This window comes from Rhinatrema bivittatum, chromosome 4 (genome assembly GCF_901001135.1).
Source record: "Rhinatrema bivittatum chromosome 4, aRhiBiv1.1, whole genome shotgun sequence".
In the NCBI taxonomy this organism is placed as follows: domain Eukaryota; kingdom Metazoa; phylum Chordata; class Amphibia; order Gymnophiona; family Rhinatrematidae; genus Rhinatrema; species Rhinatrema bivittatum.
In genome coordinates, this window is record NC_042618.1 from 190787738 (window position 1) to 190814194 (window position 26457).

At 40.5% G+C, this 26457-nt stretch overlaps 2 protein-coding genes across 3 annotated transcripts in view; one reads left to right on the top strand and one right to left on the bottom strand.

The window, feature by feature from the left end:
• Window positions 1–791: 791 nt before the first annotated feature.
• On the bottom strand, window positions 792–10189 carry SPCS1 (signal peptidase complex subunit 1). The gene is made up of 4 exons (XM_029599444.1): window positions 10033–10189; window positions 3110–3169; window positions 2947–3033; window positions 792–1903 (listed from the first exon to the last, which is right to left on the bottom strand). The coding sequence occupies exons 1-4, from the start codon at window positions 10066–10068 to the stop codon at window positions 1784–1786; spliced, it is 303 nt and encodes a 100-aa protein (XP_029455304.1). The 5' UTR covers window positions 10069–10189; the 3' UTR covers window positions 792–1783.
• Window positions 10190–10227: 38 nt separating this feature from the next.
• Window positions 10228–26457, top strand: part of GLT8D1 (glycosyltransferase 8 domain containing 1) — a 34377-nt gene continuing 18147 nt past the window's right edge. The window contains exons 1-4 of one of the 2 annotated variants that reach the window (XM_029599443.1): window positions 10228–10362; window positions 22091–22150; window positions 22239–22337; window positions 25180–25402. In XM_029599443.1, coding sequence (XP_029455303.1) covers window positions 22135–22150; window positions 22239–22337; window positions 25180–25402 — 338 coding nt within the window. In that variant the 5' untranslated portion in view covers window positions 10228–10362; window positions 22091–22134. Of the gene's footprint in view, window positions 10363–10488; window positions 10689–22090; window positions 22151–22238; window positions 22338–25179; window positions 25403–26457 lie in introns of those variants that run through there. The other variant, XM_029599441.1, reaches the window with a different exon arrangement.

Below are 26457 nucleotides of genomic sequence, written 5' to 3' on the forward strand. Positions count from 1 at the left end.
TCTGTAAACATTTTTATTACACCTTGTGATGGTTGAATATTTCCTGCAGTATCTGTGTTTCTGAAGGCATAAGTTTGCAATTCATTTAATAAAAAAAAAAGTTTAACTATTCATGGATGAGGGATAATTATGTGGAGAAAATTTGTTAAATGAAATAAAGACCTATAGAACATTACCTCTGTTTGTTTAATGCTGCAAAAATATGTGCTGTCAATTTCACTAACTGAAGGGCTTCATTAAAAAAAAATATATATATATATATGGTGCCAATATCTTGACAAATTAAAATGTTGAGTTCCATAGGATTGCCTATTTTAAAAAGTTTTAACAAAATCTGAAATGTTTGGTAGCTGTTAAGTGGTGGTGAAGGCTAAAGTGGCAACACAAAAACTGGGAGAGGAGGGCATGAGCAAAAGAAATCCAATTTCTAAAAAAAAAAAAAAAAAAAAAAAAGCAAAGGAGCCAAAAGAAAAAAAACCCAAGCTTTCTCTCCTAATAAGGCAGTCAAGCTGCACTGCTTCCCATGGATATACAGCACTGTATATCTCAAAGCTTAGTGTACAACTCCCTGCCAGCTGCCCTCCTAGGCCGAAGTGAAGTTACAGCTAAAATTTATTTTGAAGATTGTTAGATAAAATGTGAAAGATGAGTTTGAAGGAAGTTTCAAAGCTATTAAAACAGATGACAGCTGGGAGAATAGCTCTATGGCTTCCTTGATGCAAGGAAACTTCGTCCATCTCAGTACAATTTAGAGCAATGAGAACAGTAAGCTCTGGATCACATATTTATCATTGAAAGGCACCTCTTCACTGCCATTTGGTCATTTTTATTGGGGGGAAAAAACTATTATACAACATAATTCAGACTTATTACAGTTTTAAAACAAAAAGATGATAATGTTAAAAGTGGACAGATTGCTTTTTGTTTTTAAAACAATTTGACAAAATATTTATTAGAAAATAAACTGAAAAATCAGATGTGAGGTAAGATGTAGCTATGGAATGGTAAGGCAGTTTATGCTTAAAAGGTGGAATACACAAAAATGTAATATATTTTAGATATTAAAATGAATAGTACATTTTGTATTTACAGCAAGATACTTAAATTGGTAGGATGATCTATCACCATAGCTATGCGCATATGTATAATGTAAATATTAAATGACCTAACAACATTTTTCCTGTCTTATTGCTGAATTTTTCATGTGAAATACACCAATGAATCCCTGTGTTACATTTCTCTAATGCATTGAGCCCGAGCACTGCATCATGCTTCTGCCCAGCAGAAAATGCTACAAGGCATTAGATCAACTGCCCTTAGTAGAAAACAAAATCTAAGACATGATTGGTGCTAGTGGGCCCTCCTTTTATTTGCTGAGGGAGAGGAAAAGTGGCTAGCCCATCTCACAAGACTGAAAAGAAATAATACCAAGATGCAGCCTTGGGAGAAAATGCACCGACTAGCACATTCTCATAAGATGGTTTAGAATAAAAGGAACTGCTCTGTCAAACAGGAAGGAGGAAGAAGAGGTAAGATGTATTGGTACTGAAATAGGCTGCAAGCAATATAGTACTTGTTCTGTGCTAGTGCTTTTGCTCAACACAGCAAATAAAACTTCAACACTAATACAGCTGCATGAAAGAGAAAAACAAGAGGTTGTCTTAATTTATTTCACATTTCTAGCTAGAACTTTGTAGTAAACAATTAAGTATATCTGCCAGTGTGGTATTGTAAATGCAACAAATGCTGTAATTAAAAAAAAAAACTTTGTACACTGTAACAGTTATTTGTGCTTTTTGGACTTTTTCTCCACTTGTTTCTTATCATCTCCTACTCCTGAGTCTTGTACAGGGAGCCATTTCAGTGGATGCCGTCGGTACAAAGGCCAGGGAGGAAGAGTGAGCTTAACAGGAGGAAATAAAATGAAGAGTCACTTTATAGAACACATGAATCTTATTTTGAATTACTTATTTGTAATAATATTCCAAAATACTTCCTATTCACCAGTGTGCCATGAACAGAGAGAAAAAAAAATGCTTACTGAATAGGTCCTATCCCTATAAGGAATTTTCAAAAACAAAATGGCAAGTGTCTCAAATTTCCAAGACTGGCAATTTGGAATTCAACACAAAGAAATCAGAAGGAACTCCTGGAAGCACAGTAAACCTACATGGAGCAAAAGGGTTGAATACCTAACTCACTTTTAATTATAAGCAATGTCCACATTTTAAGAAGGCAATTTTTATACTGGCCAGATAGTAAAAAGTACCCACAGATTTTTCTACTAATAGACTTTATACCAATTTTTTAATATTAAACTATACATGCAATTTTACTTTTAAATCTGCTTTAAAAAGAAGTACTTGCACACACTTGCACCTCCTTTTTGTGTACTTTTGTTTTTGCCTAAAAGGCCATGCATACTTTTGAAAATACAAAATAGGAACACCTCCCCCCACATGCAGATATAAGTATTTTCACCCACAAAAAGTTCACTTCTGCGAATAAAGCACCATTTTAGCAACAGAAATGGCTTTGAAAATTGCCATCCCCAGGTAAGGGTAACTGGCGTGGTAAGTATCTAACCTGACCTTTTGTATGAATACTATGTTTATGTATTGGGATTACTTATCCTCAGCATGAGTTTCTTCTTAATTCCTCCCATCAGGGAGCCATGTAGTATAACCTTACAAATTTTCCATATTTTCTCATGTATCTTTTCCTATATGGTAGCCAAATACTACAAAGATCACCTGTGGCTACGCGCACTGCCCACCTGCTCTGGTCAGTCATTGTCACCGTGGGTGCAGCGCTTGAATCAGCACTCACATTCATGGACTGAGCACTCCTACACTACCAGCCGCTATCAAACCAGTAGGAAGGGGCCCATGTTTCTTGCCTTCAAGTTAACATTTGTATCGTTCAAGAAGATCAAATCTGACTTACCAAACATGAAAGGGCAAATCCAGCCATAACTATATAGACAGTCCAACCAAACTGCTCAATGATAAAGCCATAGATAAAACCAATCACCTACAAGAAACAAGTCCTTCTGTTAACATTAAAACATATCAAACTGTACAAGAAGAGTTGGAAGAACAATACTTACAGCAGAGACAAGAATAATGCCTTGAAATATCTGTTCTGCCAGTTTTTGGCCCTTATAATCCTAGCAAAAAAAATAAAAAAAGTAAGACAATTTTAATGTTTTTCTCTTAATGTACATCCAACTATTTAAAAAAAATAATAATTTGAGGTTGTAAACAACCCTTTCTCCCAGACAGTTTAGATGGATGGCGCAGGCTCATGGGAACTCTCTAGCGAGACTATTTTTCATGCTAACAGAAGACGCCATCCTCTCTGGAGCTCAAGCGCATCATCACTAGCACCACAGCACACCTAAGATCCTTCAGTTCTTGCAGAAAGAAGATTCAAAACAGAATCTTCTGCCCTACAGCACTGCAGAGCTGAGGCCTGGGGCCAGCCCTTTATATTTTCATTTTAAAAACAAAACAAAAAAAAGAAAAGGGCATGTTGATGGCATCAATTTTTGGCTGCTTGCATTAAAACCACTGGGTCGTTCCATATCAACTGGAGTAGGGGTGCATGCTCAACCTCCTCCAAATCGAACAAAATTTTGCTTGGCTGTTTTCTAGTCGCAAACAAAACTGTGCTAAAATTTTCACCTGGATCTCCATTGGCTGGAGAGCTAGAAACAGTTAAATGCAGGTCACTTCTGAGTACTATGCTCTGCGCAATCTAAAATGGCCATTTTGTCCAAGTGCTGCAGCCCAACACCTCTCAGGGACCTGAAATTTTGTGGATTACTACAACCCCTGGTGGTAAGTCCCAGTGCAATGTTTGGAAGATAACATAAGCTTGCCTCCCTTTTTATGGGCCAGCAAAGAATTGAAAAATGTTACAAAAGAAATATAAGACCTGCTTTGACTCCTCATTGCTCCTGACCTATACTTTGATTCAGGCCCTGACTGGACCAATAGTCATGGCCCATGGCATATAGGCTTTACAGACAATTGGAGGCAAAGATATAATTACTGCTTGCAAGCCTGAACATGCAAAAGTATCACCTTCACAAGGAACTATGGTAAATGTCATGTTAGCAGTGTGTTGTGGCAGAGATTTTGCTGCAGTCAAAGGATGGTGTGGGCTGAGAGATGTGGGGCAGATAGCTATTGCACCTTTCATCCTTCGTTCCGTAAGAGCAGCACTCACCATTCCTCAAAGAATGATCAAACTTCAAACATTACGAACATGTGCACTTGCATGCGTATAAAAACCCACACCCTAAGGTTGAAGCCGTGATGATTGAAACTTGTAAGCAGTAGCACCAAACTTGTTCAAATTCAGCTTTTATATTTCTAGCTATGCCATAAAATCCACATGCATTGGACTGGGCACAATTGTTTAGCAGGATAAAGCAAGAATGCAGAATAAGAACCAGTCATTCTGGGTTTTCACTTTTCCAGGCAGAGATGTCAACTTTCCAGTTCATCAAAACTGACACTAGGGCCTATCACTATACTGTGCATTTTTAACAGACTGTTAAATAATCCAAATTTCACAATAGAATTGTAATGAATACAGTCTAAAATCACACTGCTAATTCAAAAGACTAGAAGGTGGGGTAACTGGAAACAAACTTAAGCAGTTACATAATTTTATAGATGGCTAACAAGTGTCAGTTTTCAGTTATTACACATGTAAGTTTAACAAAGTAGGAAGTAAAAACCATGTTTATGCATAGATTTTTTTGCACTTTCCATCTTGGATGAAGGACATTTTCAATGCAGTAAGTATAAGGCATATGCTGCATCTTCTTTTTCCTCCCCATCCCAAACTTTGGACCTATCAATTTTTGCTGAAGCTGTCATACTTCTGAACAGACTAGACCATCACCTAAGCACTTTTTTTTTTTTTATAATATGGGTTGAAAAAGCACTAAAAAAATATAATTGTACAAACAATATATACATTTAAAACTTGGACTCAACATTGATGGATCTCTAGATCTCAGCTATTGTCAGGCAACAACTGTTTGCTTAAGCTGCATATAAAAAAATTTAAAATAAATAAATAAATGTTAGGGGGTTATGCCACATTAGGCAGTTATGTCCTTCATTTGGGACAAAAGCAACTTATAACACTCATCCACACTGTAATTTCCAGTCATTTTAACTATTCTAATTCTTTTTATAGGTCTCTCCCAAAGGAGCATTAAAAGGCTTTAGCTCCTTCAGAAAACAGCAGCAAGATTGCTGATGGGGAAAAAAGGAAATATTTCTTCATTAAAAAAAAAAGAGTGGTGGATACATTGAACAGCATAGATGGCTGTCTAAGTGGAGGAGATGAAAGGAAAGGAAAATTGGCTCTTACCTGCTAATTTTTGTTCTGTAGTACCACGATCAGTCCAGACTGCTGGCTTTTGCCTCCCTTCCAGTAGATGGAGACAGAGAAAAACTTGAAGAGCACCCCTTCTTAATCTAGTGTGCTACCTATGTCTCTTCAGTATTTCTCTGTCTCCAGCAGATGGAGGTGGTGCAGAACCTGCAGTCCTGAACTGATCTTGAAGTTCAAAAAACAAAACAAAAAATATATAGAAAGAATAATTATCCAGTTTACAGGATAGGATCAAGCAGGACAACAGAAGATTTCCTACAGCAGGACTACTGGTAGTGCTGGTCCTCCCAGGGGGTAGGCAGGTCCTGGTGGGACAGCTCCAGAGACACCTACAACCAGGGGGGATGGTCCCATCAGGACCTGCCTACTCCCTGGGAGGACCAGCACTACCAGTAGGCCCGCTGTAGGAAATCTTCCCTTGTTGTCCTGCTTGATCCTATCCTGTAAACTGGCTAACTATCCTTTCTATATATTTTTGTTTTTTTGAACAAGATCAGTTCAGGACTGCAGGTTCTGCACCACCTCCATCTGCTGGAGACAGAGAAATACTGAAGAGACATAGGTAGCACACTAGATTAAGAGGGGGTGCTCTTCAAGTTTTTCTCTGTCTCCATCTACTGGAAGGGAGGCAAAACCCAGCAGTCTGGACTGATCCGAGTACGTTCAGGGAAATAAAGTATTATAATTAAAACATGGTAGAAATTTCCCTTTTACCATTCTATATGTGCCTCTCTCCCAATCATCATCTATTTTATCTTCTTTCATCTCAGTTCTCTCCATTACCACTTTCTGAATTCTCTCCCATCACAAAGCTCTGGTATATGTAACAATGCTTGCTAGGATGGCCTAAGAACTCTAGCAGGCTTATACAAATGAAGTTAGGTGCTCTGAATACCTGAATGACTTAAGATTCAAAGTCTTAAAGATGAAGACCAGGATCTTAAACTTCATTCTGCTGGGTGCCAATGCAATTCCTTCAGAATTGGATCACATGATAGTAAACTTTTTTATATTAGTGCTCAGTCTACTCAAATTCGGTCTTTTATATATCATTGTAAATTATTCATACCTTTGAGATTATTACATGTCTATCATATCCCCCCCTCTCAGGACCAGCACAAGTAATTTTGCAATCCCTGATGGCTTCACAATTTGGTTCTCACACCACCTAGGGTTTGCAAATCAGCCTTGAAATTAAAAAAAAAAAAAAAAAAAAGACTGCCCTACCTCCCTTTCTAACTCACTCATTTGCCTCTTCCAAAACAGTGGGGTGGCACTGGATCCTGATGCAATCAGCACATGACACAAGTATTCCCTTCCTCAGCTACTCTCTTGGATTTCTGTACCCTAAGTGCATGACTGCACTTTTTTGCAGTAAAACCTGCAAACTATTGACTAGTCCTCAAGCTTTCTTAGATCACAGCACCAATCCTTGAGGCATTCCAACCCCCATTTACCACTACCTTCTAATGCCTATTAACCACTTTCTAATTCTAAGCTAGTTTACTGACTTAGGATACACCCAAAGGCTGCTCAGCTTATGCGCCTTCTGTGTCAAAGAGTATTAAAAGTCAGCACTGGCCCCTGATCCAATTCTTTAGTCACCCAGTCAAAGAAATTGATTGGATCATCCAACATGATTTCCCACCAGTAGAGCCATGCTGTCTTTGATTCTGTAATATGGCGGACTCACTACTCTTTCTTCAGTAGTGAATTTAAATTTACTCACCATTGAGATCAGACTTAGGAGCATGTAGTTACAAGCTTCCTCCCTACTCCCACTTTTCTGAAAAGACATGACGTCTTCCCATCACCAGCACTGATCTCAAACCACCCATCTAAAAAATGATTGTACAGAACAGAAAGGCTCTATGTCCTTTAATGTATTGGGTTCAAATCCCAACTGAAGCCACTGCCTTACCTACTTTATTTTGCTAGATTCTAAGTAAATCCTCTCCTCTATAAATGCAGTGATATCAACCTCTCTGCTCTATTTACTCCTGCCATCTATCTGTGGTCTGAACACTGAACAAAATTATGCCTTCCACACATTTCTCCTTTTAACCCATTTTACAATGCTACCTCTGCAAAAGGAGATGTGTAACAAGATGTAAAACCTGTAATAAGATACATGACATGTATTGAAAATGTATCATAAGATGCATTGATGTCATGCCCCATAGCCTCACATTTCATTACCTTCCTCCCAGGTGAAAGCACTGTGGACAAAAGGGCTGATGAAATAGAACCCACACTAAAGTTGGAGTTAGATTTTAGCTGGGTTTTAATTAACATGTGCATTAAAAACTGGTCCCCATGGGATGTAGTAAGTTAATGGGATGCAAATCAAACAGGAGTTAAAAAAAAAAAAAAGCACACTAAATGAAAACAGTGCACTAAAATGTGAGTTAAACTGAAAAATCTGCACTTATGCAGAAATGTTCTACTGGGCATCCTGACTTGGGCACAATCTTGAATGCAAGTCCATTTTGGTCACGCTTTCAAGTGTTTACCTCTGTATTCCTGGTTTAATGCACTTGTTGATTTTCAGGTAAACTTAGCCTGAGGTGGAGTGAAAGTTAACAGAAACGTGAGTTTATGCCACCTCAGACCAAAGGCGGAGTAAACTCTCTGGGGTTTGCACCAACAGCTGAACAAAGCAATCTCTCTTAGGAAGGCACCTTCAGCTGAATGGTATACGCTTGGTGTTGTGCATCCTAACTTAGAAGTGCTATGCAGCTGAAGATGCCAGCCAGAATTTACATTGGAAATATAAATCCTCCTGGGTCTGGGGTAGAGTAACATACTGGGCACAACAATAGACAACATTTTGCACCAGAAATGTGAGTTTACTCTACCTCAGACCTAGGAGTTAAATTTCTAATATAAGCTTTCTAAAGCAGGCCCATCACAGATTTTGTTTTCATGAACAGCTGGACAGCACATGCACATGTAGTGCTAAAATGTGTACTGTTCAGCTGTTGGTGCCTAGTCAGACAACCTAGCAATAGGTGCATTCCCCAGAGAGAATATTCTTTTATTTTACTTGCAAAATGGCCTTGAATGAGAGAATGTGCCTACAAACACCTTAAGAGATCGGGCCTTCTCCACCGCCGGCCCTCCTCTATGGAACTCCCCCCCCCCCCCCGACCTCAGACTGGAACCCTGCCTATCAATTTTCAAGAAAAGACTCAAGACTTGGCTGTTCAAACAAGCATTTCCGGACCCCAATTAATTTAACATCTCGCCATCATTAGATAAATATCAGTCACTTCAAAGTTACTCTTTTGTAATTATCGTTAGCCATTGTTAACCTGTCCTTTATTTTTCTCTCCTCGCCCAGTTCTTTCCACCCTTGTTATATGTAACTGCTTTCTTCCGCACCATAGCTCCAGTTGGAAGTTTATTATGCACCCCTGTAACACTGTGAACCAGCATGATGTGATTGCTGTCATGAATGCCGGTATATAAAAAACTTAAATAAATAAAATAAATAAAAATAAATTGGGATGCACAGCGCCAATCTCACATTCAATGCCATTTTGGCAAGTCATGGAAAATAAAATCAAAGCATAAGCTTTTTGGAGTATGTACTTTCATCTGAAGAGTATGTCATTTGTTTCTGTGCATCCAGCTTTGGCATTCTGTTTAGCTTTAGAGGCCTTCCCCCTCCAGAGAATTTATGCTTTAAGCTAGCTGTAATTGCCTACAGCAAAGCGTTCAAGCTTTGATTTTACTTGCCATTCTCTGCTAGAAGCGCCTTGGATGCAAGAATTTGCTCTTTGGAGTGGCACTTACAACTAGCTGAACAAAGTGTAAGCACTCTGGTGTACTGTTTAACTGTAGATGCTCATCCCAAAGTTGGATGCACAGTGCTGGTGTATTGTCAACTGTAGATAATCCCCTCAAGAGCACCAGAAATTAAACTCCTGGGTCAGAGGTGGAATAACCTCATATTTCTGGTGACCAAAGTTATTCTTTTGCTATGCCTATTATGGTAGAAGCAGCTAGACACTATCACACTCGGCACAACAATAGTATAATATGGCAACCAGAAATATAAGTTAAGGTTTTACTCCTGCTCTGACCCAGGAGTTAAAATTACCGCATTAAAAAAATGGGTTTTAAACTATCTGCCCTTTAATGCACTTCCCTGAATTGCTGGGGAATAGCTAATGCCTTCTTATACATGAGATCTGCATGCACCTGTGCTAATCTTATCACTAGTTTCTATGCCTGTTTTGTACTTATTTTTAGGTGTTAAACCCCGTTACATACCAGAATTAACTTACGCAAGAAAAATGCACAATAAAACAAATAAAAACTTGCAGTAACATTAGTTATCCCTTATAACATCAATCCCATAGAATTTACAGGAATACCCGACTTTTCATCCCCCACCCGTACCTCGACTCTGCATATTACACGTGAAGACGGAACTCTCCAGCTAGAAGGGATCTGGAGGCTCGTCGGCATATTACCATCACAGGCGGTATGAGAAACCTGTACCGTCTGCAATTAACAGAAACTGACCCTTGTAGTTGGAAATCTGATTTTTCTGGATAAAAAGTTGAAGCCCAATTAGCCCTCCCCTCCCCCTTAGGCCTCACGCACCATCTGGGTAGGAATAGAAGAGAAAATGTCCCACATCTTGCCGGTCGACCAAGCCACGATACACTCTCAGCACTGTAGATGCAGCGCGAAACCGGAAGTAAACACAAGCCCCATCGCTGCGTCAGCACAAGTACCGAGGCCCAGGAGTGCGTTCTTGTAGTTGCCTGACTCGTCGGATGTGTCGTTTACCTATATCTTTATAACACACATAATTATAGTAACCCCCTTTCCCTAAAATATGTATTTCCGTTAAACCTTCATTACAATTCTGTCTCCACGGTGGGAAAGTCGAATTCCTACGGCAATAGGAGGACACTGTATACTGGGGAGGTGTGTCTAATCGCTGCCTGACGGATTTAACCGTTAGTGGTGAATGCTGATTAATTGTATCAAAAACGTTTACAATATATATACATTTATATATATATATATATGTATATATATTTGTCCTTTTGTCTGAACGGAGCTTATTTTGTTCATCGGGACTTGCTCAGGCCCCTCCTTGCAGAGCTCTTCTATTATCTGCAGTCTGAGCTAGTGCAGCATCTCCTCCTTCTGTCTCTGCTCTTCCCCTCCTCTTGTTGAGTTGGCATTTGGCTGCTGCAGGGATTGAGAACTTCTGTGGTGGGACTGAAATTATTACTAATAACAACAAGGTACAGTGCGTTCTTCCAGAGCGAATTAAACCTTTGTATTTCTTAGCAGTTTCTGTAACAGCATATGAAGAGCTTTATTGTAGGCTTACGGTGAGTAGGTAGTTATGTTGGGAAAAGGTTCACGGCTTCTCTTAATCTCCAAAATTAATTGAACTCATCTGTAGGAGGGCAGCAAGCGAAGGACGCAAGGCTCTGCTTTTCCGCTTCGTGCTGTATCCTATTATTTGTTACATCGGTTGATGTCTGCTTTTTTGTTCAGTGGGCACTGATTTCTTTTCTATAGGGTACATTTTTAAAGTTTATTAAGTAGGAAAACGTCGTTTAGAATTGACCCATATTATTCATTTAGATTACCCTGTACACATATTATCCACACTAGAGATTTTCAAGAATTTTATTGGCGAGTCAGCTACATGATTAAATGGATTGTCAGGTGTTAAATATCTTGGAGACTAAGAAAATGCAGGAAAGGAAGGAGAAAAATAGTGGAAACGCAGAAGAAATACATAGCTGAAAATATGGCCTTGGGGTATATATGTGAATTACAATGTATGCATGCATATTGTACTGTGCATAACTGTAAAAGAATATTATGAACTTTGCATAATTAATTCATTTAAATTCTTAAATTTGAATTTGCTTTACTAGTTCGTTTTGTTACTTTGTGGATTATGTTGCTGTTCGCTTTTGAGATGTATTTCCAGTAAGGTTTCTTGCCTTCCAGGCACATTGTGACATATGATTTTACTACTTATTTAAATAAATCTAAAAAATATTTTTACTTGTAGAAAGAGCAAAGTGATTATCAAATGAAAACCTCAGAAGGACCAGAGACACATCTGAGATATAACGGGGTGAAAACATGCCCTTGTTGCCACCTCTTCTGCTTTATCACACTGTAGTCTCTCCTTCCTATCCTTCCATCATCCATGCTTTAATCTGCCATTCTTCTACCTTCATCTCTCACCCATCCATTTACCCCTTCAATGCTTCTCCCTCTATCATCTTTACCAACCCTTCACATATTTCCTTCCTTCTCCCCTACTCCCACCTCCTTTTCTCTATAGTTGTATGCAAATGTTTAGGCACCCATGGTCAAACATTTGTAATACCCCCTTGACCGCTTACCTTGCGAGACATTCCTGGGTCTGAGACCGAACTGGCGGGAGCAACCCCTAGGGCAGACTCTGTTTGTTCTCACGTTCTTGGCGCCTGGTGCCTCCACCTGGGGAAGAAGGTGTTAATGGGTGGGATTTCCCTCCACCCCAGGAAAACAAATGGGACTGTGAACAAGGCTGAGAGTATGTACAAATATATACAGATTTATTAGACTATATAAGTATATACATTTCTACATGACTATGTACATCGCTAATAGGATATCAAACAGCACACTTATCTACTCGTGGTTAATAATCTTAGGCCACACAACTATATACATCTCTGCAAGGTAACAAGAACATTTAATATTTGGCAGTTTAGGGTTGTTAGCGCCCCCCCAGTATACCACTATATAGAATAGAAGGGACCACTTGTGTTCCTGCTTAATCAGGTATTATTATTATCATCCCCCTTTTATCCCAAGTCTCACCCAAGTGAAAAGATGCAACTGGTTGGTGGGTGGTGTTGGTTTGGGGGGGTCTGTTGTATCTAAACCGCTGCCATCTTCTCAGTGGTGCTTCCGCTCTGCTGAAGGGTTCATACCAACGCTGGGGTCCATGCCATCCTGGGGACCCGACTTCACCTCCCGGTCTCTCACTGGGGTCCCCTTCCTCCTTGGGATCACTCGATCTGCCATTAGGGTCCACACCCTTCAGGGGGACTGCTCACTCTGCCACTGGGGTCTCCTTCCTCCTAGGGGATCGCTCCACCACTGGATCTGCCACTGTCCTTCGGTTTTTCTCCCTTGGTAGGAGGGTTTTCCCTGGCTTGAGTTTACAGCTCCACTTGGCTCATGACTTATTTAGCATTCAGTGATTCAGGCCCTCCACAGTCTCAGCTTTCAGTGATCTTAGCTCTGCTAAGCTCGTGGCTAGTCATTTGCTGTTACCCAACCTGGATGGGTCACCGTCTCTCAGCCAAAAGGCCAAGACCCAGGTAGGCCCATAAAAAGAGAATGTGTGCACACTCTTCCATCCTGCCTGGCTTTCTTTTTTCTGTTGTCCGAGAACTAGGTTCCCAAGGGTCTGACTCCGCTTGTTAGTCAGGGTGAGAATCTGTTTGCTTCCTAGGACTGTTTTTCATCACATTTCTCATAAATCCCTCTCTCATTCAGAATTCTCCAATGTAGGACTTTTCCAGTCATAGTTCTGTAATTTAGGGTTTTGCTAGCCTGTGATTTAAAGTGATATTTCACTTCAAGTTTCCAATAGTAGTCCAGGAGGTTGTGACATGCAAATTCCCTACCTGAATCTCTGACTCATCTATTCAATGACACAAACTACATGGTCACCTGGTCATATATTTCAAACATTTCTCAAAAAAAATTTTTTTTGTGGGACTGACACTGAAACAGCTTATATTACTAAAGCAGCCTCTTGTTTAAGGTCCAACTTTGCTTTATGTTTGTTTTGGTTTCTTTTGTAGATTTTTTTTGGTTTTTTTTTTAAAAATTCAAGCCCAATGTTATTTTTTTTGAAAGACATGAGCAGTAACTTTCAATTGTTCTAAATAGTGTCTACATGAATGTTCACAAAAGAAGTTCAAAATTCAACGGTCCTTAACTTGCCAAGATGAAGCAATTCAACCTATTCAATGGTCATTTAAGCACCTTCACAGTATGGGGTCTGGCAACTTTTAAAATCTCATTCTGGGTTTCCTGGGCTGGCGGCTCATGTTTCATAGATGCATTGTCCTCTTCTTCTTCTTTTTTTTTTTCTTTGCTGGCGTTTGCTTAAATGATAGCATGCTCTTCAACCCCCCCCCCAATTTGGGAAGGGGGGTTTCACATTTATTTAGCTCCTACCTGTTCATTGGTAGCACAATGTATGTTATTATTCAGGTGTTGTAGGTTTTTCCCTGTCCCCCAAAGGGCTTACAATTTAAGGGCCCTGTTTACTAAGCATTTTTCCCATAGACGCAGAGTGGGAGAAAACCTTTATAAATAGGCTCCTAAGTTTGTACCTTTAGGCAGTGGAGGGTAAAGTGACTTACACAAGGTCACAAGGAGCATCAGTGGGAATTGAACCCCAGCATCCCTGATTCTCAGCCTGCTGCTCTAACTACTTGGCTACTCTTCCACAGCAGTGAGCTGCATGGTATAAAATTAAACATCTTTCTGCAATTTTTAATGCAAAATTATTTTTTTCTAATTTTAACTGATTTATTTATTATTCTCAATTCATATGGCATGTGCAAAAGTTTGGAAACCTTTCCAGTTAATTCATTTTTACTTTAAGTAAAGTTGTTAAGACCAAAGAAGTTGATTGGGTTGTTAGGCCTTCAATTCAGGTGAAAACAATTCAATGGTTTAATTAATACACTGACCTTCTAACCTTTCTGGTTGTGATTACTTTGTCTACTTTTGACGGCTAGGTGCTCTCCTAAGCAATAGCTGTCTGAGTATTTGAAAATGAAGATAATTCATGCTTATAAAGCAAGGGATAGCTATAAAAAAAAAAAAAATCCACCTAGTTCCGTAATTTTAATTGTCAGAAACATTGTTAAGAAATGGAAGTTACATGGAATTGTTGAAATCAAGGTAAAATGTGGAAGACCAAGACAAATCTCTCTGATAGAACTTATCAAATCTACAAAAAGAACTCACAGATCATGCAAATGACCTGCTAAAAAGTTTAGCTGACCCTGGACTATTTATCTATAGGTGCACAGTAGAGCATTGCTTATGCCACAATGATCTGCATGGAAGAGGAGTCAGAAGGAAATCTTTTCTTGACCTCATTACAAAATTCATCATCTAAATATGAAAAGCACAACCTTGTTAAGCCTGAAACGTTTTGGAACCAAATAAGAATGAATTTCAATATCTTCGTTTTGAAATGCTCAGGAAAGTGCTTAGAGAAACCCATGGTTATCGACCGTAGACAGAACAGTCACGATCTAAGAGATTAGAAGGGTCAGACTATGTGTTTAGCAGTGGAATTGTCTTCACCTGCCTAATTTAAATACAAACAACATTTTGGGCCACTTTTTTTTAAAAAGCAGTAATAGATCTACTGGAAAGGTGTCTGAACTTTTGCACAAGCCATATTCACTGTTTTTCTTTTTTTCAATTTATTAAAAGCAGCAAATAATGATTTTGCATGCAAAATTGCAGAAAAAATGTCATGTTGAACTTTGTACGATGCAGAGCTCCCTGTACGTACTCGGATCAGCTCAGACTGCTGGGTTATGCCTCCCTTCCAGCAGATGGAGACAGAGAAAAACTTGAAGAGCACTCCTGTAAGTACGGTGTGCCACCTGCAGTCCCCTTCAGTATTTCTCTGTCTCCATCAGATAAGGGTGGCAGAACCTGCGGTCTTAGTTGATTGATAAAAAAAAAAAGAAACATTACAGCCGGGCCTCCCGAGAAGACATTTTATTTTCTCCTCGGTGTCAGACCAGCCGGGGAGCTCTTCTTCCTCCCGCTACTCAGGAACAGCCGGTGAGTGACTGGAGGGGGATATACCGGTGGGCCGGTCCCTCCCCACCCCGGCCCAGAGACGGTTGCGGGTTGTACTCGGGTGAGGCCTGCGCATCGGATTAAAAAAAAAAAAAGTAAAAGACAGAAGTCGGCTGTTTTTCTTCGAAGCGCTGCTTCCTTGGCCTCCCAGGCTCTGTTTTGTTATTTAGCATCTTCCTCTCCCTTGGATCGCGGCGATGCTGCGAGCTTCAGTGTGCTCTGCTTGCGGGGAGCCAGCGACCCGGCTCTCCAGGGACAACCTCTGCTCTCGGTGTCTCCCTGGAGGCGAGGGTCCGTCGGTTTCCATGGCAGGAGGAAGGGGGAAGCAGGCTGATCGGTCCCGTGGTGCGAGCAATCAGATCATGCTTTGTGGTGCTCGGCCTGCCATGCTCCCACGGATCGCGGGAACGGCAGCCATTTTGGAGGCTGTGGATGCCAATGCAGATAGCTCGGTAGGGGGAGGAGATTTACCTCCACAACTTTTTCCACATGATTTGTGCCCTGGATCTCCCAAGGACTCTTCCCCTCCCCCCCCCCCCCCCCCCCCCCCCCCGTGGGAAAATTGAAAGGGCCAGCCTCCATTTTCGCCTGATTTTATATTGCTTATGCATAAGGCATATTTGGCTAGCATTATGCCTATGGGGGAGCCGGAGCCTCCTACGGGTCGGCCTGGGGCTCAGTCCTCTCCTCCTGCGAAGGTTCCTAGGCCAGTGTTGTGTTCGTGCCTCTTCTCGCCCCTCGCTCCACCCTCTCTATCTGGGATGCGACTCCCTTCGGCTCTGACGGACAGATGCAGCCCCGGCTTCTCTCCGCCTCTTGGTCCCGGTGTCCCCGGGCTGGCTTGATGCTACGGATCCGCCATGTTCCCGATGACATAAGGACGCGGAAGCGCGCGCTCCAGACTTTGTACCAGCAAGGGCGCGAAACCTCGGGGGCGTCCCCCCCCCATAGTGATGTCATCCATTCACACTTTAAAAGGTCTTTGTTTGCTAACCTCTAACGAGTTAGCAAGGAACTCCAACAGGACTTGCTTTGGCAGTCCACGATACTTGCAACAACGATCCGAGTCAGCGAGGGGAATCCTTCCCCATTGCTCGGCCTTGTCAAACTTACTAGGATTACCCACTCCACGGGGGCTTGGCTCTCTCTTCTTGATTTCAGATTGCCAGAACACTCGGAAGACTTCTCATTGCCTGGAAGTGGTCGCGGACGTGAACACAGTGAACTCTATTACATAGGAATCTGTACTCGCTCCACGAGGGCCTACATTCCTATAGCTCTGAAGACTCCCTTCCGTCCAAGACATTATCGCAGGTACGAGATCAAGAGTTACATTGGAAAGACTGCAGATAGGAACCGGTACTCGCTCCACGAGGGCCCATGTTCTAGAATCCTTTGCAGACTCTCTTCTACTCTAGAAGCCATTTCAAATACAGCAATTGTGAGTTCTTATTACAGATTGTTTCTGGGAACCAGTGCTCACCTATGGCTTCTGTTCCTGAATGTACTGAAGACTCTCTGTGGCATAGAGACCACTGCAGACATCTACTACTGTGAGAGTACCATCTTGTATCCAGTATACCCTGTCTACTCACTACTTCTAGTCTCTCTCTACAGCTCAGCGACCCAGAGATTATATTCCAGTATCAGAAGGACTTCAGCCTTACCGAACACAGTGACTCTCTACTGCCACCTCTGGTGATCCAGCTTCCAGTCTAATAAAGAACTATTTGTGTTTATCTCATATTCTAGCCTAGCTGGTGGTTCCTCTCAGGATCTCCTCCTGGGGGCGCTGTCATCTGCCATTGGCCGAGGGATTCACCATTTCCTCCAAGTGGTCATTCCTTACACTATTGTCACTCTGTGGGAGTCAACTACTACAGACCACTAACTCCGCTCACGGAAGTATTATATAGACAGCTACTCCTCTTTCTTGAGACTTGCCAGCAACATATATATATATATGTGTGTATGTGTGTATATATATATATATATATATATATATATATATATATATATATACACACACACACAGATTGCTATCTCAGTAGCGAAGTACAATATACCTATTGTCCTCTCCTCTCCTCAGAAGAATATCATTATACAGATTGCCAACTCCTCTTCCTTGGAGAGTTGATCCATAACAGATTGCTACCTCCTTTCCTTACAGGAGTGTCTTATAGCAGTTCGCTAACAGATCTACAGATAGCTAACTCCTCCCGTCTGGAGGAGCAGGTCATGTTAATTGCTTAACACAAAAAAGTCTTAAGCGATATACAATATAAAACATTCACATTCATATAAGGACTAGATATCCTTACATTAAGTCTAGGGGACACTCCATGAAACTAAGTGGGAGTAGATTTAAAGCAAATATGTTCAAACTTTTTTTATTGAGCTAACAATGCAAACATCTGGCACTTCTGCATAACAAATAGAAAGTGGAACAATGTAACATACAATTTGTTAAAAACTATAAGCACTGACCCTGAACATGAACTAGTTATGCAATTTACTTATCATATCCTCCCTCCCACCTGCACTGCACTCAAAACCACCCCTTAAAGTACAGAGATCTGAAGTAGGCAAACTCCAGTCGCACACACAGAGAAACCGTGAAGTCCCCAAATAAGACAGTTTCTTAACTTTATTCCTCCTTAGGCCTCCGTGTTGGTTTTATGTTTCTTAACTTTATGCCTCCTTAGGCCTGCCTTTCCAGCTGCTTAAGCCTCCAAGTTTACCATCCCTGTTGAATGTAACTTTGATTATTCTGTTTATTCACTTATTTAAGAAAGTTTATTTTCTGTTACAGTTCCCCTGTTCGATGTAAACCGATCTGATATGGTATTTAACCATGAAGGTCGGTATAGAAAAATACTAAATAAATAAATAAATATTCAGGTCACCAGCAAGAACAATAGAACAAGCTTGCAAATCACATTGCTTCTGGAGGAGAGTTGCATAAAAGGCAGAGCATAAGTATTAGGGCATATTTATTACAAAGAGTAAGAGATTCCCCAAAAAGAGACCTCTGCTACCAGGATCTTTAAGTATTTCCATTTTAAAGGAAAGAGTTTTATGAATTAAGATGGCCACCCCAGCTTTTCTTGAGCCTGATGAGGCCCAATACACCTCTCTGATCCATTTTAATTTGCTAAGTTCCAAGTCATATATCAGCCTTATGTTTCAAAAAAGTCTCTAGTATCTTACACCTCTTAATTGGAGAGCTCAATCCAGCTACATTCCAGGAGGTTACTCTAAATCTATCCTTACCCAAGAGGAGACCAGTGTAATCTAATTACCCAAGGTATATTTTGTAGGCCTGTTCCCCCAGCCTGGGGAAAGCCCCACCAACGTAAATGCATAGTTCCCATCTGATTTAAAGAGACATTGATAGGCGTTCATTCCTAAGCCATCTTCCCTTCCCCATAACCCAGCATCTGTCCCTCTTCCACCCCCTCCCCTCCCTTCCCTCCCTTCATCCCTTCCATTAGAATAGAGAAAACCCCTCATGAGGGCAATCATGCTATTAGTGATATAGGGTCCAATTACCAAAGAGCCAATCAAATCGCATCAAATGTAGAGAAACAAACAACAATACATCAAGAGATCACTGCAAATTATAGCAAAACACCCTGGCAGCCTCCAGTTTCCAAAAAAAAGAAAGCTTCAGATTGTCCCATCAGGAACACAAACAAACATTCGGCTTCCAGCACGTTGCCCAGCTTATCAGAAATTTCTCGTTTGAGAAATTGAAGGTAATGGATCCTTTGCTGTTGTCAATACATTTTTTTCTGGTCATTTGACGTCACTCTGGGCTCTTTTTGCCATGATGATAGCAACTACAAGTGGGGGTAAAAACCAAAACCAATACATAGGAAAACAGTCAGCCAGCTCCTTAATCTTTAGTTTCGCCAATTCCTTATAACAAATTATTAAATCAAAAACCTCTGCTCTGAACATTAGAGCCTGAGCTTCATCTGGTGTTGTATAAAAGAGAGTTTTACCAGTATGAGTGATTTTGAGTTTAACTGAGTACTGGAGGGTAAACCAGATCTGCTGCTCAAAAAGCTTAATACAAATTGGGGAAAATAAGGTTTTTCTTTTCTCCTGCTGAAGGCCCCACCATACAGATTGCAAGACTGCTATCTTGAAATTCAAGAACCTGGCCATTACCACTCTGTGCCAACTATGGTTTTTCTGCCATGGTGCACCCTCTCAATTTTGAACTGGACCTAGTGCTTCAGCCAACTGTAATTCTTTTGGCAGCCAAGTTTTTTAACAATCCCTGCAGGTCATTATTCAACAGGGACTCCAGGATCCCAGCAAACTGCAAGTTGTTGAGGTTACGACCTGTTGTCCATGTCCTTGAGCCTAGATTTGAATTTTTCCATTTTGTCTTTAAAAGTACTTGCTTCAGCCGACGCTGCTTGGCCATCATCTTCTATATCTGAGACATGCTGTTCCAGCGTAGCCACAGGCTGGGTAAAGGTTGCCATGATTGTCGATGTTCATTAAATTTATTGAAAAGTTGCTCAAATTTAGAGTTGAGGACCTTTACAACTGCTGCAATGACAGCTTTGATCAAGGCTCTTTTGAGAGCAAAGTCTGTCATCGCTGAACTGGTGTTCTCTGCCATCTTTGAGTCTGGCAGTTTCATCCTCTTTCTTTTTTTGTGATTTTAGTTGTCATGACCGCTCCAAACCCCGCCACCCCTAATCTAGAGTCTTTCTAGTCACCCGAGGTACCACACAGAAATTAGAGAGGTTTAAGAGGCAGGATTGCCTTTCAGGGTGGATAGTAGGAAAGCCCAGAGAGCAGAGGAGAACATGATCTCCAAATGAAATATGAGTATTTTTTCAGTCCATGCCCACTTAAACTGTGGAATTTGTTGCAAGAGGATGTGGTCAAGGCTGATAATAAACCTGGCTTAAAAAAAAGTCTTGAAAAAGATTCTGGAGGACAGGTCCATTAACAACTATTAGCCAGGTAGACTTGGGGAGTGAGCAACATGATCTCCCTATTGGGAACTTCTTTCAAATGATCCAGACTGGCCACTGTCAGAGACAGGATGATGGGATCAGTGGACCTTGGTCTGACCCAGCATAGCATTTCTTATGTTCTTATCAGGCAGTCTAGCTCTTCCTTCATCATTTCATGCTATGGACAGTACAGGTACAGATATGTCATAGTTCTAGAACTTTTCTTGCTGCTTTCTCCTGCAAGCAGATGTCATTGATTGCCCTTCTACAATATTCATAGATCATGATTGTTTTGTGTAATGTTTTAACTTTTCCTAACTGTGAGCACCACACAGCTGATCCTCTAGTTTATTTTGATCATTTAACTGTAGTTAGAAAAGCTGATAATAGCATTAACAATTCCTCAGTCTTGATGTTAGGGTTATGAACTAAAATATCATGTGGACAGACTGGGCTGGTCTTGATTTTACTTCTTTGCATCTATACACTTATAGTTCCAAATCTTCTAAGAAAATCAGGATTTATTTATTTATTTATTTATTTATTTATTTGTTATTTTTATTATACCGAGTTTCATGATAGGAATCACATCAACCCGGTTTACAATTAACAATGTGAGTAAAGGCAGAGAGTAACAAAGTAAAGAACATTTCCCAATACAAGAACAAATATAGTATGAAACTTAACAAATATTATAACAATATTTTGGATGTGAGAAAGTTACAAAAAACATGGAAAAATAACTTGGATATGAAAGGGGAGGAATTGTAGAACGACTATAAGCATTTTAACCAGCTGTATCAATTAATAAATATGTATAATATTATAAAATGTAGATGTGTAGCAAAATGATTAGATAAGATATTGTTGTGAAGTATAATAAAATGTTGCTGTGACTGTGTGTGAAGTTAGTGGGATTTTTTTTTTTTTTTTTACAGTTCCTAACTTTTGTGTTTATGCTGATGATGAGTGGGGAATTTAATCCAGATCTGGGAAAGCTTTTTTAAAAAGCCAAGTTTTTAGTCTTTTCCTAAAAGTTGGAGCGCATGGTTCTTGTCTTAAAGTGCTTAGATGCACTGAGATAAAGCCAGGACTGATTCATCCTGTCCAGATGACATGGAGTGACATGGTGACCTCCTTGACTATTATTGTGCCAGTTGTTACAACTTAAGAACGTGAAACTTGCCATACTGGGTCAGACCAAAGATCCATCAAGCCCAGTATCCTGTTTCCAACAGTGGTCAAGCCAGGTCACAAGAACCTGGCAGGATCCCAAGGGGTAGATAGATTCCATGCTGCTTATCCCAAGATTTTTCTTATTATGGGCCTGGTAGTTTTCTTCTTTCATTTTGGGTTTCCGGCTGTTGGAACTGGGTCTGGGATCTGGTAGCATAATCCTTCATTTGCGCTACTTGAGCATTCTTTGCTCTTATTTTATATCCCCTCCTAACTCAATTAGCCTATCATGGCAGTGATAACTCTCAGCCAGGGGCTTCTCCTGGAACCTTGCAATTATGAGCCCTAAATCTGACCACTAGGTGTCACCATCACACAATGATGGGGACTTCCTCCTCCAGAAGCTGTGAATGTTACCTCTGCAGGGGGAGAAAGAGGAAGACCTGATCTTGAAATCATACGCAGATCCTCCCTAAGGCATTGTCACTGAGCTGTCATTAACCTCTTTCTGTTGGCCGACAACATACGCAGCAAATGATAGCAGGTAGAACAATAATATGGTGCAAGGCTCTTGAATGTTCTAGAAGTCTAGAGTTGTAACATGCAGTTTATGTTTGTTACAGATCGATGCAGTGAGCACTTTAACTCAGCAAGAGCCCATGAGATAATGACACTCCGAAAAGGTAAGATCATGAAGATATATTTCTTGTTTCATGTTTTCTAAATGTTAAAATAGTTTAGTGACATGTATTTTTTTTTAATATATTGCAGTAAACATTATTGTCATTCTGCTGGCTGTTGTGATCTTTTTATTGGTTCTGCACCATAACCTCCTGGGACTGAGTGATATCTTGAAGAGGGAAGGATCAGGTAGAAGAGCTATTTCCTATTTATACCAATGATTTTTGCTTTGAACTCAAATGCTGCCTCTGGGAGTAATTTTCAAAAGGATTTACTTGTGTAAAAGTAGTATATATAATAGTAATTTTTAAAAGATCACTTATGCACATAAAACCCAGTTTAAGCACATAAAACACATAGGGGATAGTTTTCAAGAAGATTTAAGTAGTGTATTATATTCAGACTAGGGGCTCTATATACTTGACATTTTTCCCATACTCACAAAATAGGAAAATTCCCTTAATATATCAGACTCTTAGTTTAACATGTTACTGTTATGTGCTGTAACATAATAATTTTGTGTGCATTATATTTTTAGACTAGAAATATCCATTTGTTACAGTCAGGCGTGTACACATCCATGAGTTATCTTAATATAGCCCTTAGGCTACCAGAAAAAAATTTTAGTAAGTAGAAAAGGACTGGCCATTATAAGATGGTATGTTGTGGTAATGTACAGTAAAAGGTTTTTTTTTTAATTTTTATTTTACTGCAGAAGGTTTGAAGAGGAAATTGGGTAACACTATCAATAGTGAATCCATTGGCTACCCACAATCAAATTACAAGCCCTCAAAAATGTTACTTTTCTTCTAAATGGATGTGAGGGCGCTCTTTAATTTTAAATAAATAAAATCAGTTTGGGTTATCATCAGGAATGGCTTTCCCATGAGCCTTGTGTCTAGAGCAGTGGTTCTCAACCTTTTTTCTATCAGGACACACCTGAGAGATGATGCTCACATGCGTGACACAGTGATCACATGACCATCAGGGGACTTAATATAAACACATGCTCTGCACCCACAGGAGTCCCCAGCTTCCTAACAATGGGTGCAGAGCAGAACTGACATTTCCCTGTACAATTCACCCTACAAACAAAATATTCAGCATCAGAAACTCCCTCTACTACCAGGTACATTGTAAAATAATACAAACAAACCCCCACTCTGTTATGTCTATCAAACCTACCATACCTCAGCAGCACTAACTCCAAGAAATGAAACAGCTCCTGCTTTCACATCCAGGCAGAGATGAATGAAGTTGGTTTCCTGCTGGGCCTATATGAACAGGAGTTGGTGATATCGCACTCTGATCTGGGTGAAGGAGGAGGGAACAACTTCCCACTGGCCAGGAAGAGAAGGAAGCAAGAGCGGCTTCCTGTCATACCCAGTAAAAGAGAAGTCAGCCAACTTAACCTCTACCCAGACTGATGAGGAAAGATCAGTCTTCTGCCGGCTCCGTGACACATCTCCGGGACTTCATGACACACTAGTGTGTCCCGACACACCTGTTGAGAGCCACTGGTCTAGAGAGTGCTTAAGGGGAAAGTGGGTCATCCAGAGGAAGAAGGAGGTGGCGTATATTGATCCAGGTGCATCTTTGAAGGGGGACCTACACCTCTGCCCCTGCTCCTGTAACATCAGAAGGCGACACCCTCCTCCCCCAATATATACCTAGGGGGGGTAGGCAAGAGGTAAATATGCCCCTGACTGTTATACCTAAAAGCACGGGTCCGTGCCATAACCTTGCTGCTGCTAATTCAGGCTCACGTCATAAGGTTTTAGGATATGGTATTAAAATATGGCAATATGAAATGATTCAAACACTAAGAAAGATGCATTTCTTTCTCTGTTTTCAGTATTTTATTATCACAGTTACCAGTAAATGGGGGACAAATTATTCTTCCTGTCTGGATTAATCTTTGGAAGTCCAGTTTTTTTTTTTTTGTTTTCAGAAGTGAAATATTATTTTACAATTGTGTTGTGAGGGGTGAAACATATTTATTTAATAGCACTTTCCTGGTCATTCAGCCATTCAAAGTGATGAATAACAATGGGAAACACTGTCAAAGTATGTTAAACAGATTAAAAAATGCAAACATTCAACAATAACAACAACTACAGAATAGAGTATCCATCGCCAACTTAAAAATTAAGCAAGGGACACGTCATCTCCTCCCGGTCACCTACCCATGTCAGACCAATATTTCCCAAAACGAAAAGCCACTTTCTCTCATCCCGGAAATAACTAAGGAAAGAGTCCTACACACACAGAACCCTAACTTGTATTACAAGGAAAAATTACAGGAAATAAAACAAAATAGGTTTTTAACTTCTTTCTGAATGCTGATAGATTTTTCTCTACCTAATATTAGCTGGCAGACTTTTCCATAAGGTGGGCACTGTAGTCGAAATAGCTCTCACTATGCTTGGGCCAAAAGTATGTCGCACGTGGACAGGAAAGCTCCTTGACTGGATCTTAAGGCCCGATCTGGATTATACCACTGTAACTTACCAGTCAAGTAAGAAGGGCCCCTGTCTTGTGAAGCTAAGACCTTTTTCTCTTATTTTTAGCTCATGTCTTTTAATTGGTGGATCATGGTGAGTTGCATTCAGATACAGTTAGGCATTTTCCTTACTGCAGAGGGTGAAGTGAGTTACCCAGGGTCATAAGGAGTGGCATCAAGATTTGAACCCTGGTTTCCCTGGTCCCATAGGCTACTCCTACACTCTTACCACCACCTGTAACCTGTGTAACTGTTTCAGCAGAGGCCCCATACTTGACTGTCTAGGACTGCCAGTAACCACCCTTGTAGCTAAATTCTGTAGGACCTGGAGTCCCTGAATACACATGGCTGGAACAGCCACATAAAGCACATTGCAATAATCACTAAAAGATGAACCACCTGTTAGAAAGCTGTAGTAGGCATAAAGGGCACAAGCAGAAGTACTTATAGGAAAAAGCCTGATAATTATTTACAGATGTTTTTGCTTAATGCAGAACCATTTTATTTATGTAGTATTTTTCCATGTAGATTTAAATCCGCTAAGGTTTCAGCCGTTAGATTTTATACCGGATGCACCCAAAAGCCTGTTGGATGGGAATGAAAGGAACGAGGAGGAGATTCCTGTGGTTATCACTGCAGTGGAGGAGCGGCTCGGGGGAATCATAGCTGCCATGAACAGCATTTCCACCAACACCAAGTCCAACGTTGTGTTCCATATTGTTACTGCCAACAACACCATGGGCCATTTGAGGTAACCCAGCTCCAAAAGCATCATTTAATGAAAGGATATTCTCACATGTAGAGCTTGATGGGCTTAAGGCTTTTCTATGGGGGAAAAAAAGTTTTAGTAAATCAAGTCTGCTGCCTTTTTACACACTGCATGAAATCAAAAGGAATGGGTGTTCCTCTATTTCAAAGGAGCATAAGGAAATGTGGGGGGTGCAATTTTCAAACTGTGCACATTGAGACAGAGTCTACAAGGACTTCATATCCACATGTACTTTTGCTTTGAAACTTGCCATGAATAAAGTAATCTGCATGCATTATTTTCCTTCCTAACCTAAGCACCTCCTGTAAATGCAGCTAGAAAAGAGGACGGGCAATTTTTAGACAGTATGTGTACATACGCAAATCGTGCTTTGATATATATAGAGCAACTTTAAAAAAAAAAAAATTGGATGACGCCCAGCTGTAGATAATAGTTTTGACTTGTATGGCAACTCGAATGTTTCCCAATATGCTTGTCAGTCCTTGCACTTCAGGCCTAATCGCTTTTGCTTGGTTTTTCCTGCCATGCCCATGAGAAATGGAGGGAGCGAGGAGGGAAGAGCAGGGTGTGGTGGAGCTGGATAGTGAAGAATTCCAGTGAATGTGCACAGAGGGCATTACAGAGGCACTTCAAACTCTTGGACTCGGTGTTGGCTAAGTTGCCTGTTGATAATCTTATATAGGAACAAATGGCTCCCTGATACTCTCTCTGGTAGCTGATGAGTTGCTGGAGGGGAAATGCAGATTCTCTTTTTCCATACTAAGCCTTCAGTTACAAGGAAGATAACTTCACTTGGAAGATAACTATGGCCAGATGCAAAGTTATCTTCTCATGAAGCAGACTGAAGTGTATAACATGGTGTTCTGATGACAACATGGAAATAACTTTTGACTTCATTCTAGGCATCTATGATGTCCTGAAATTCGTTACAGCCTCATGATGGGAAAGGCCTTTCATTAATCAAACCTCTTGTTTATTTTCATAGGAAAACTGATTCTTGCATCAAATTCACTAAGTGTGATTTCCATTTTATCTAG

What these genes read in the sequence shown, in the direction of transcription:
- SPCS1 (XM_029599444.1), bottom strand. Translation starts at nt 10,068, where the DNA reads ATGTGGGACATTTTCTCTTCTATTCCTACCCAGATG. An exon ending in GCATTATTCTTGTCTCTGCT is followed by an intron (nt 3,034 to 3,109) that starts GTAAGTATTGTT and finishes TGTTTCTTGTAG; the next exon opens with GTGATTGGTTTTATCTATGG. An exon ending in GATTTGCCCTTTCATGTTTG is followed by an intron (nt 1,904 to 2,946) that starts GTAAGTCAGATT and finishes CCTCCTGTTAAG; the next exon opens with CTCACTCTTCCTCCCTGGCC.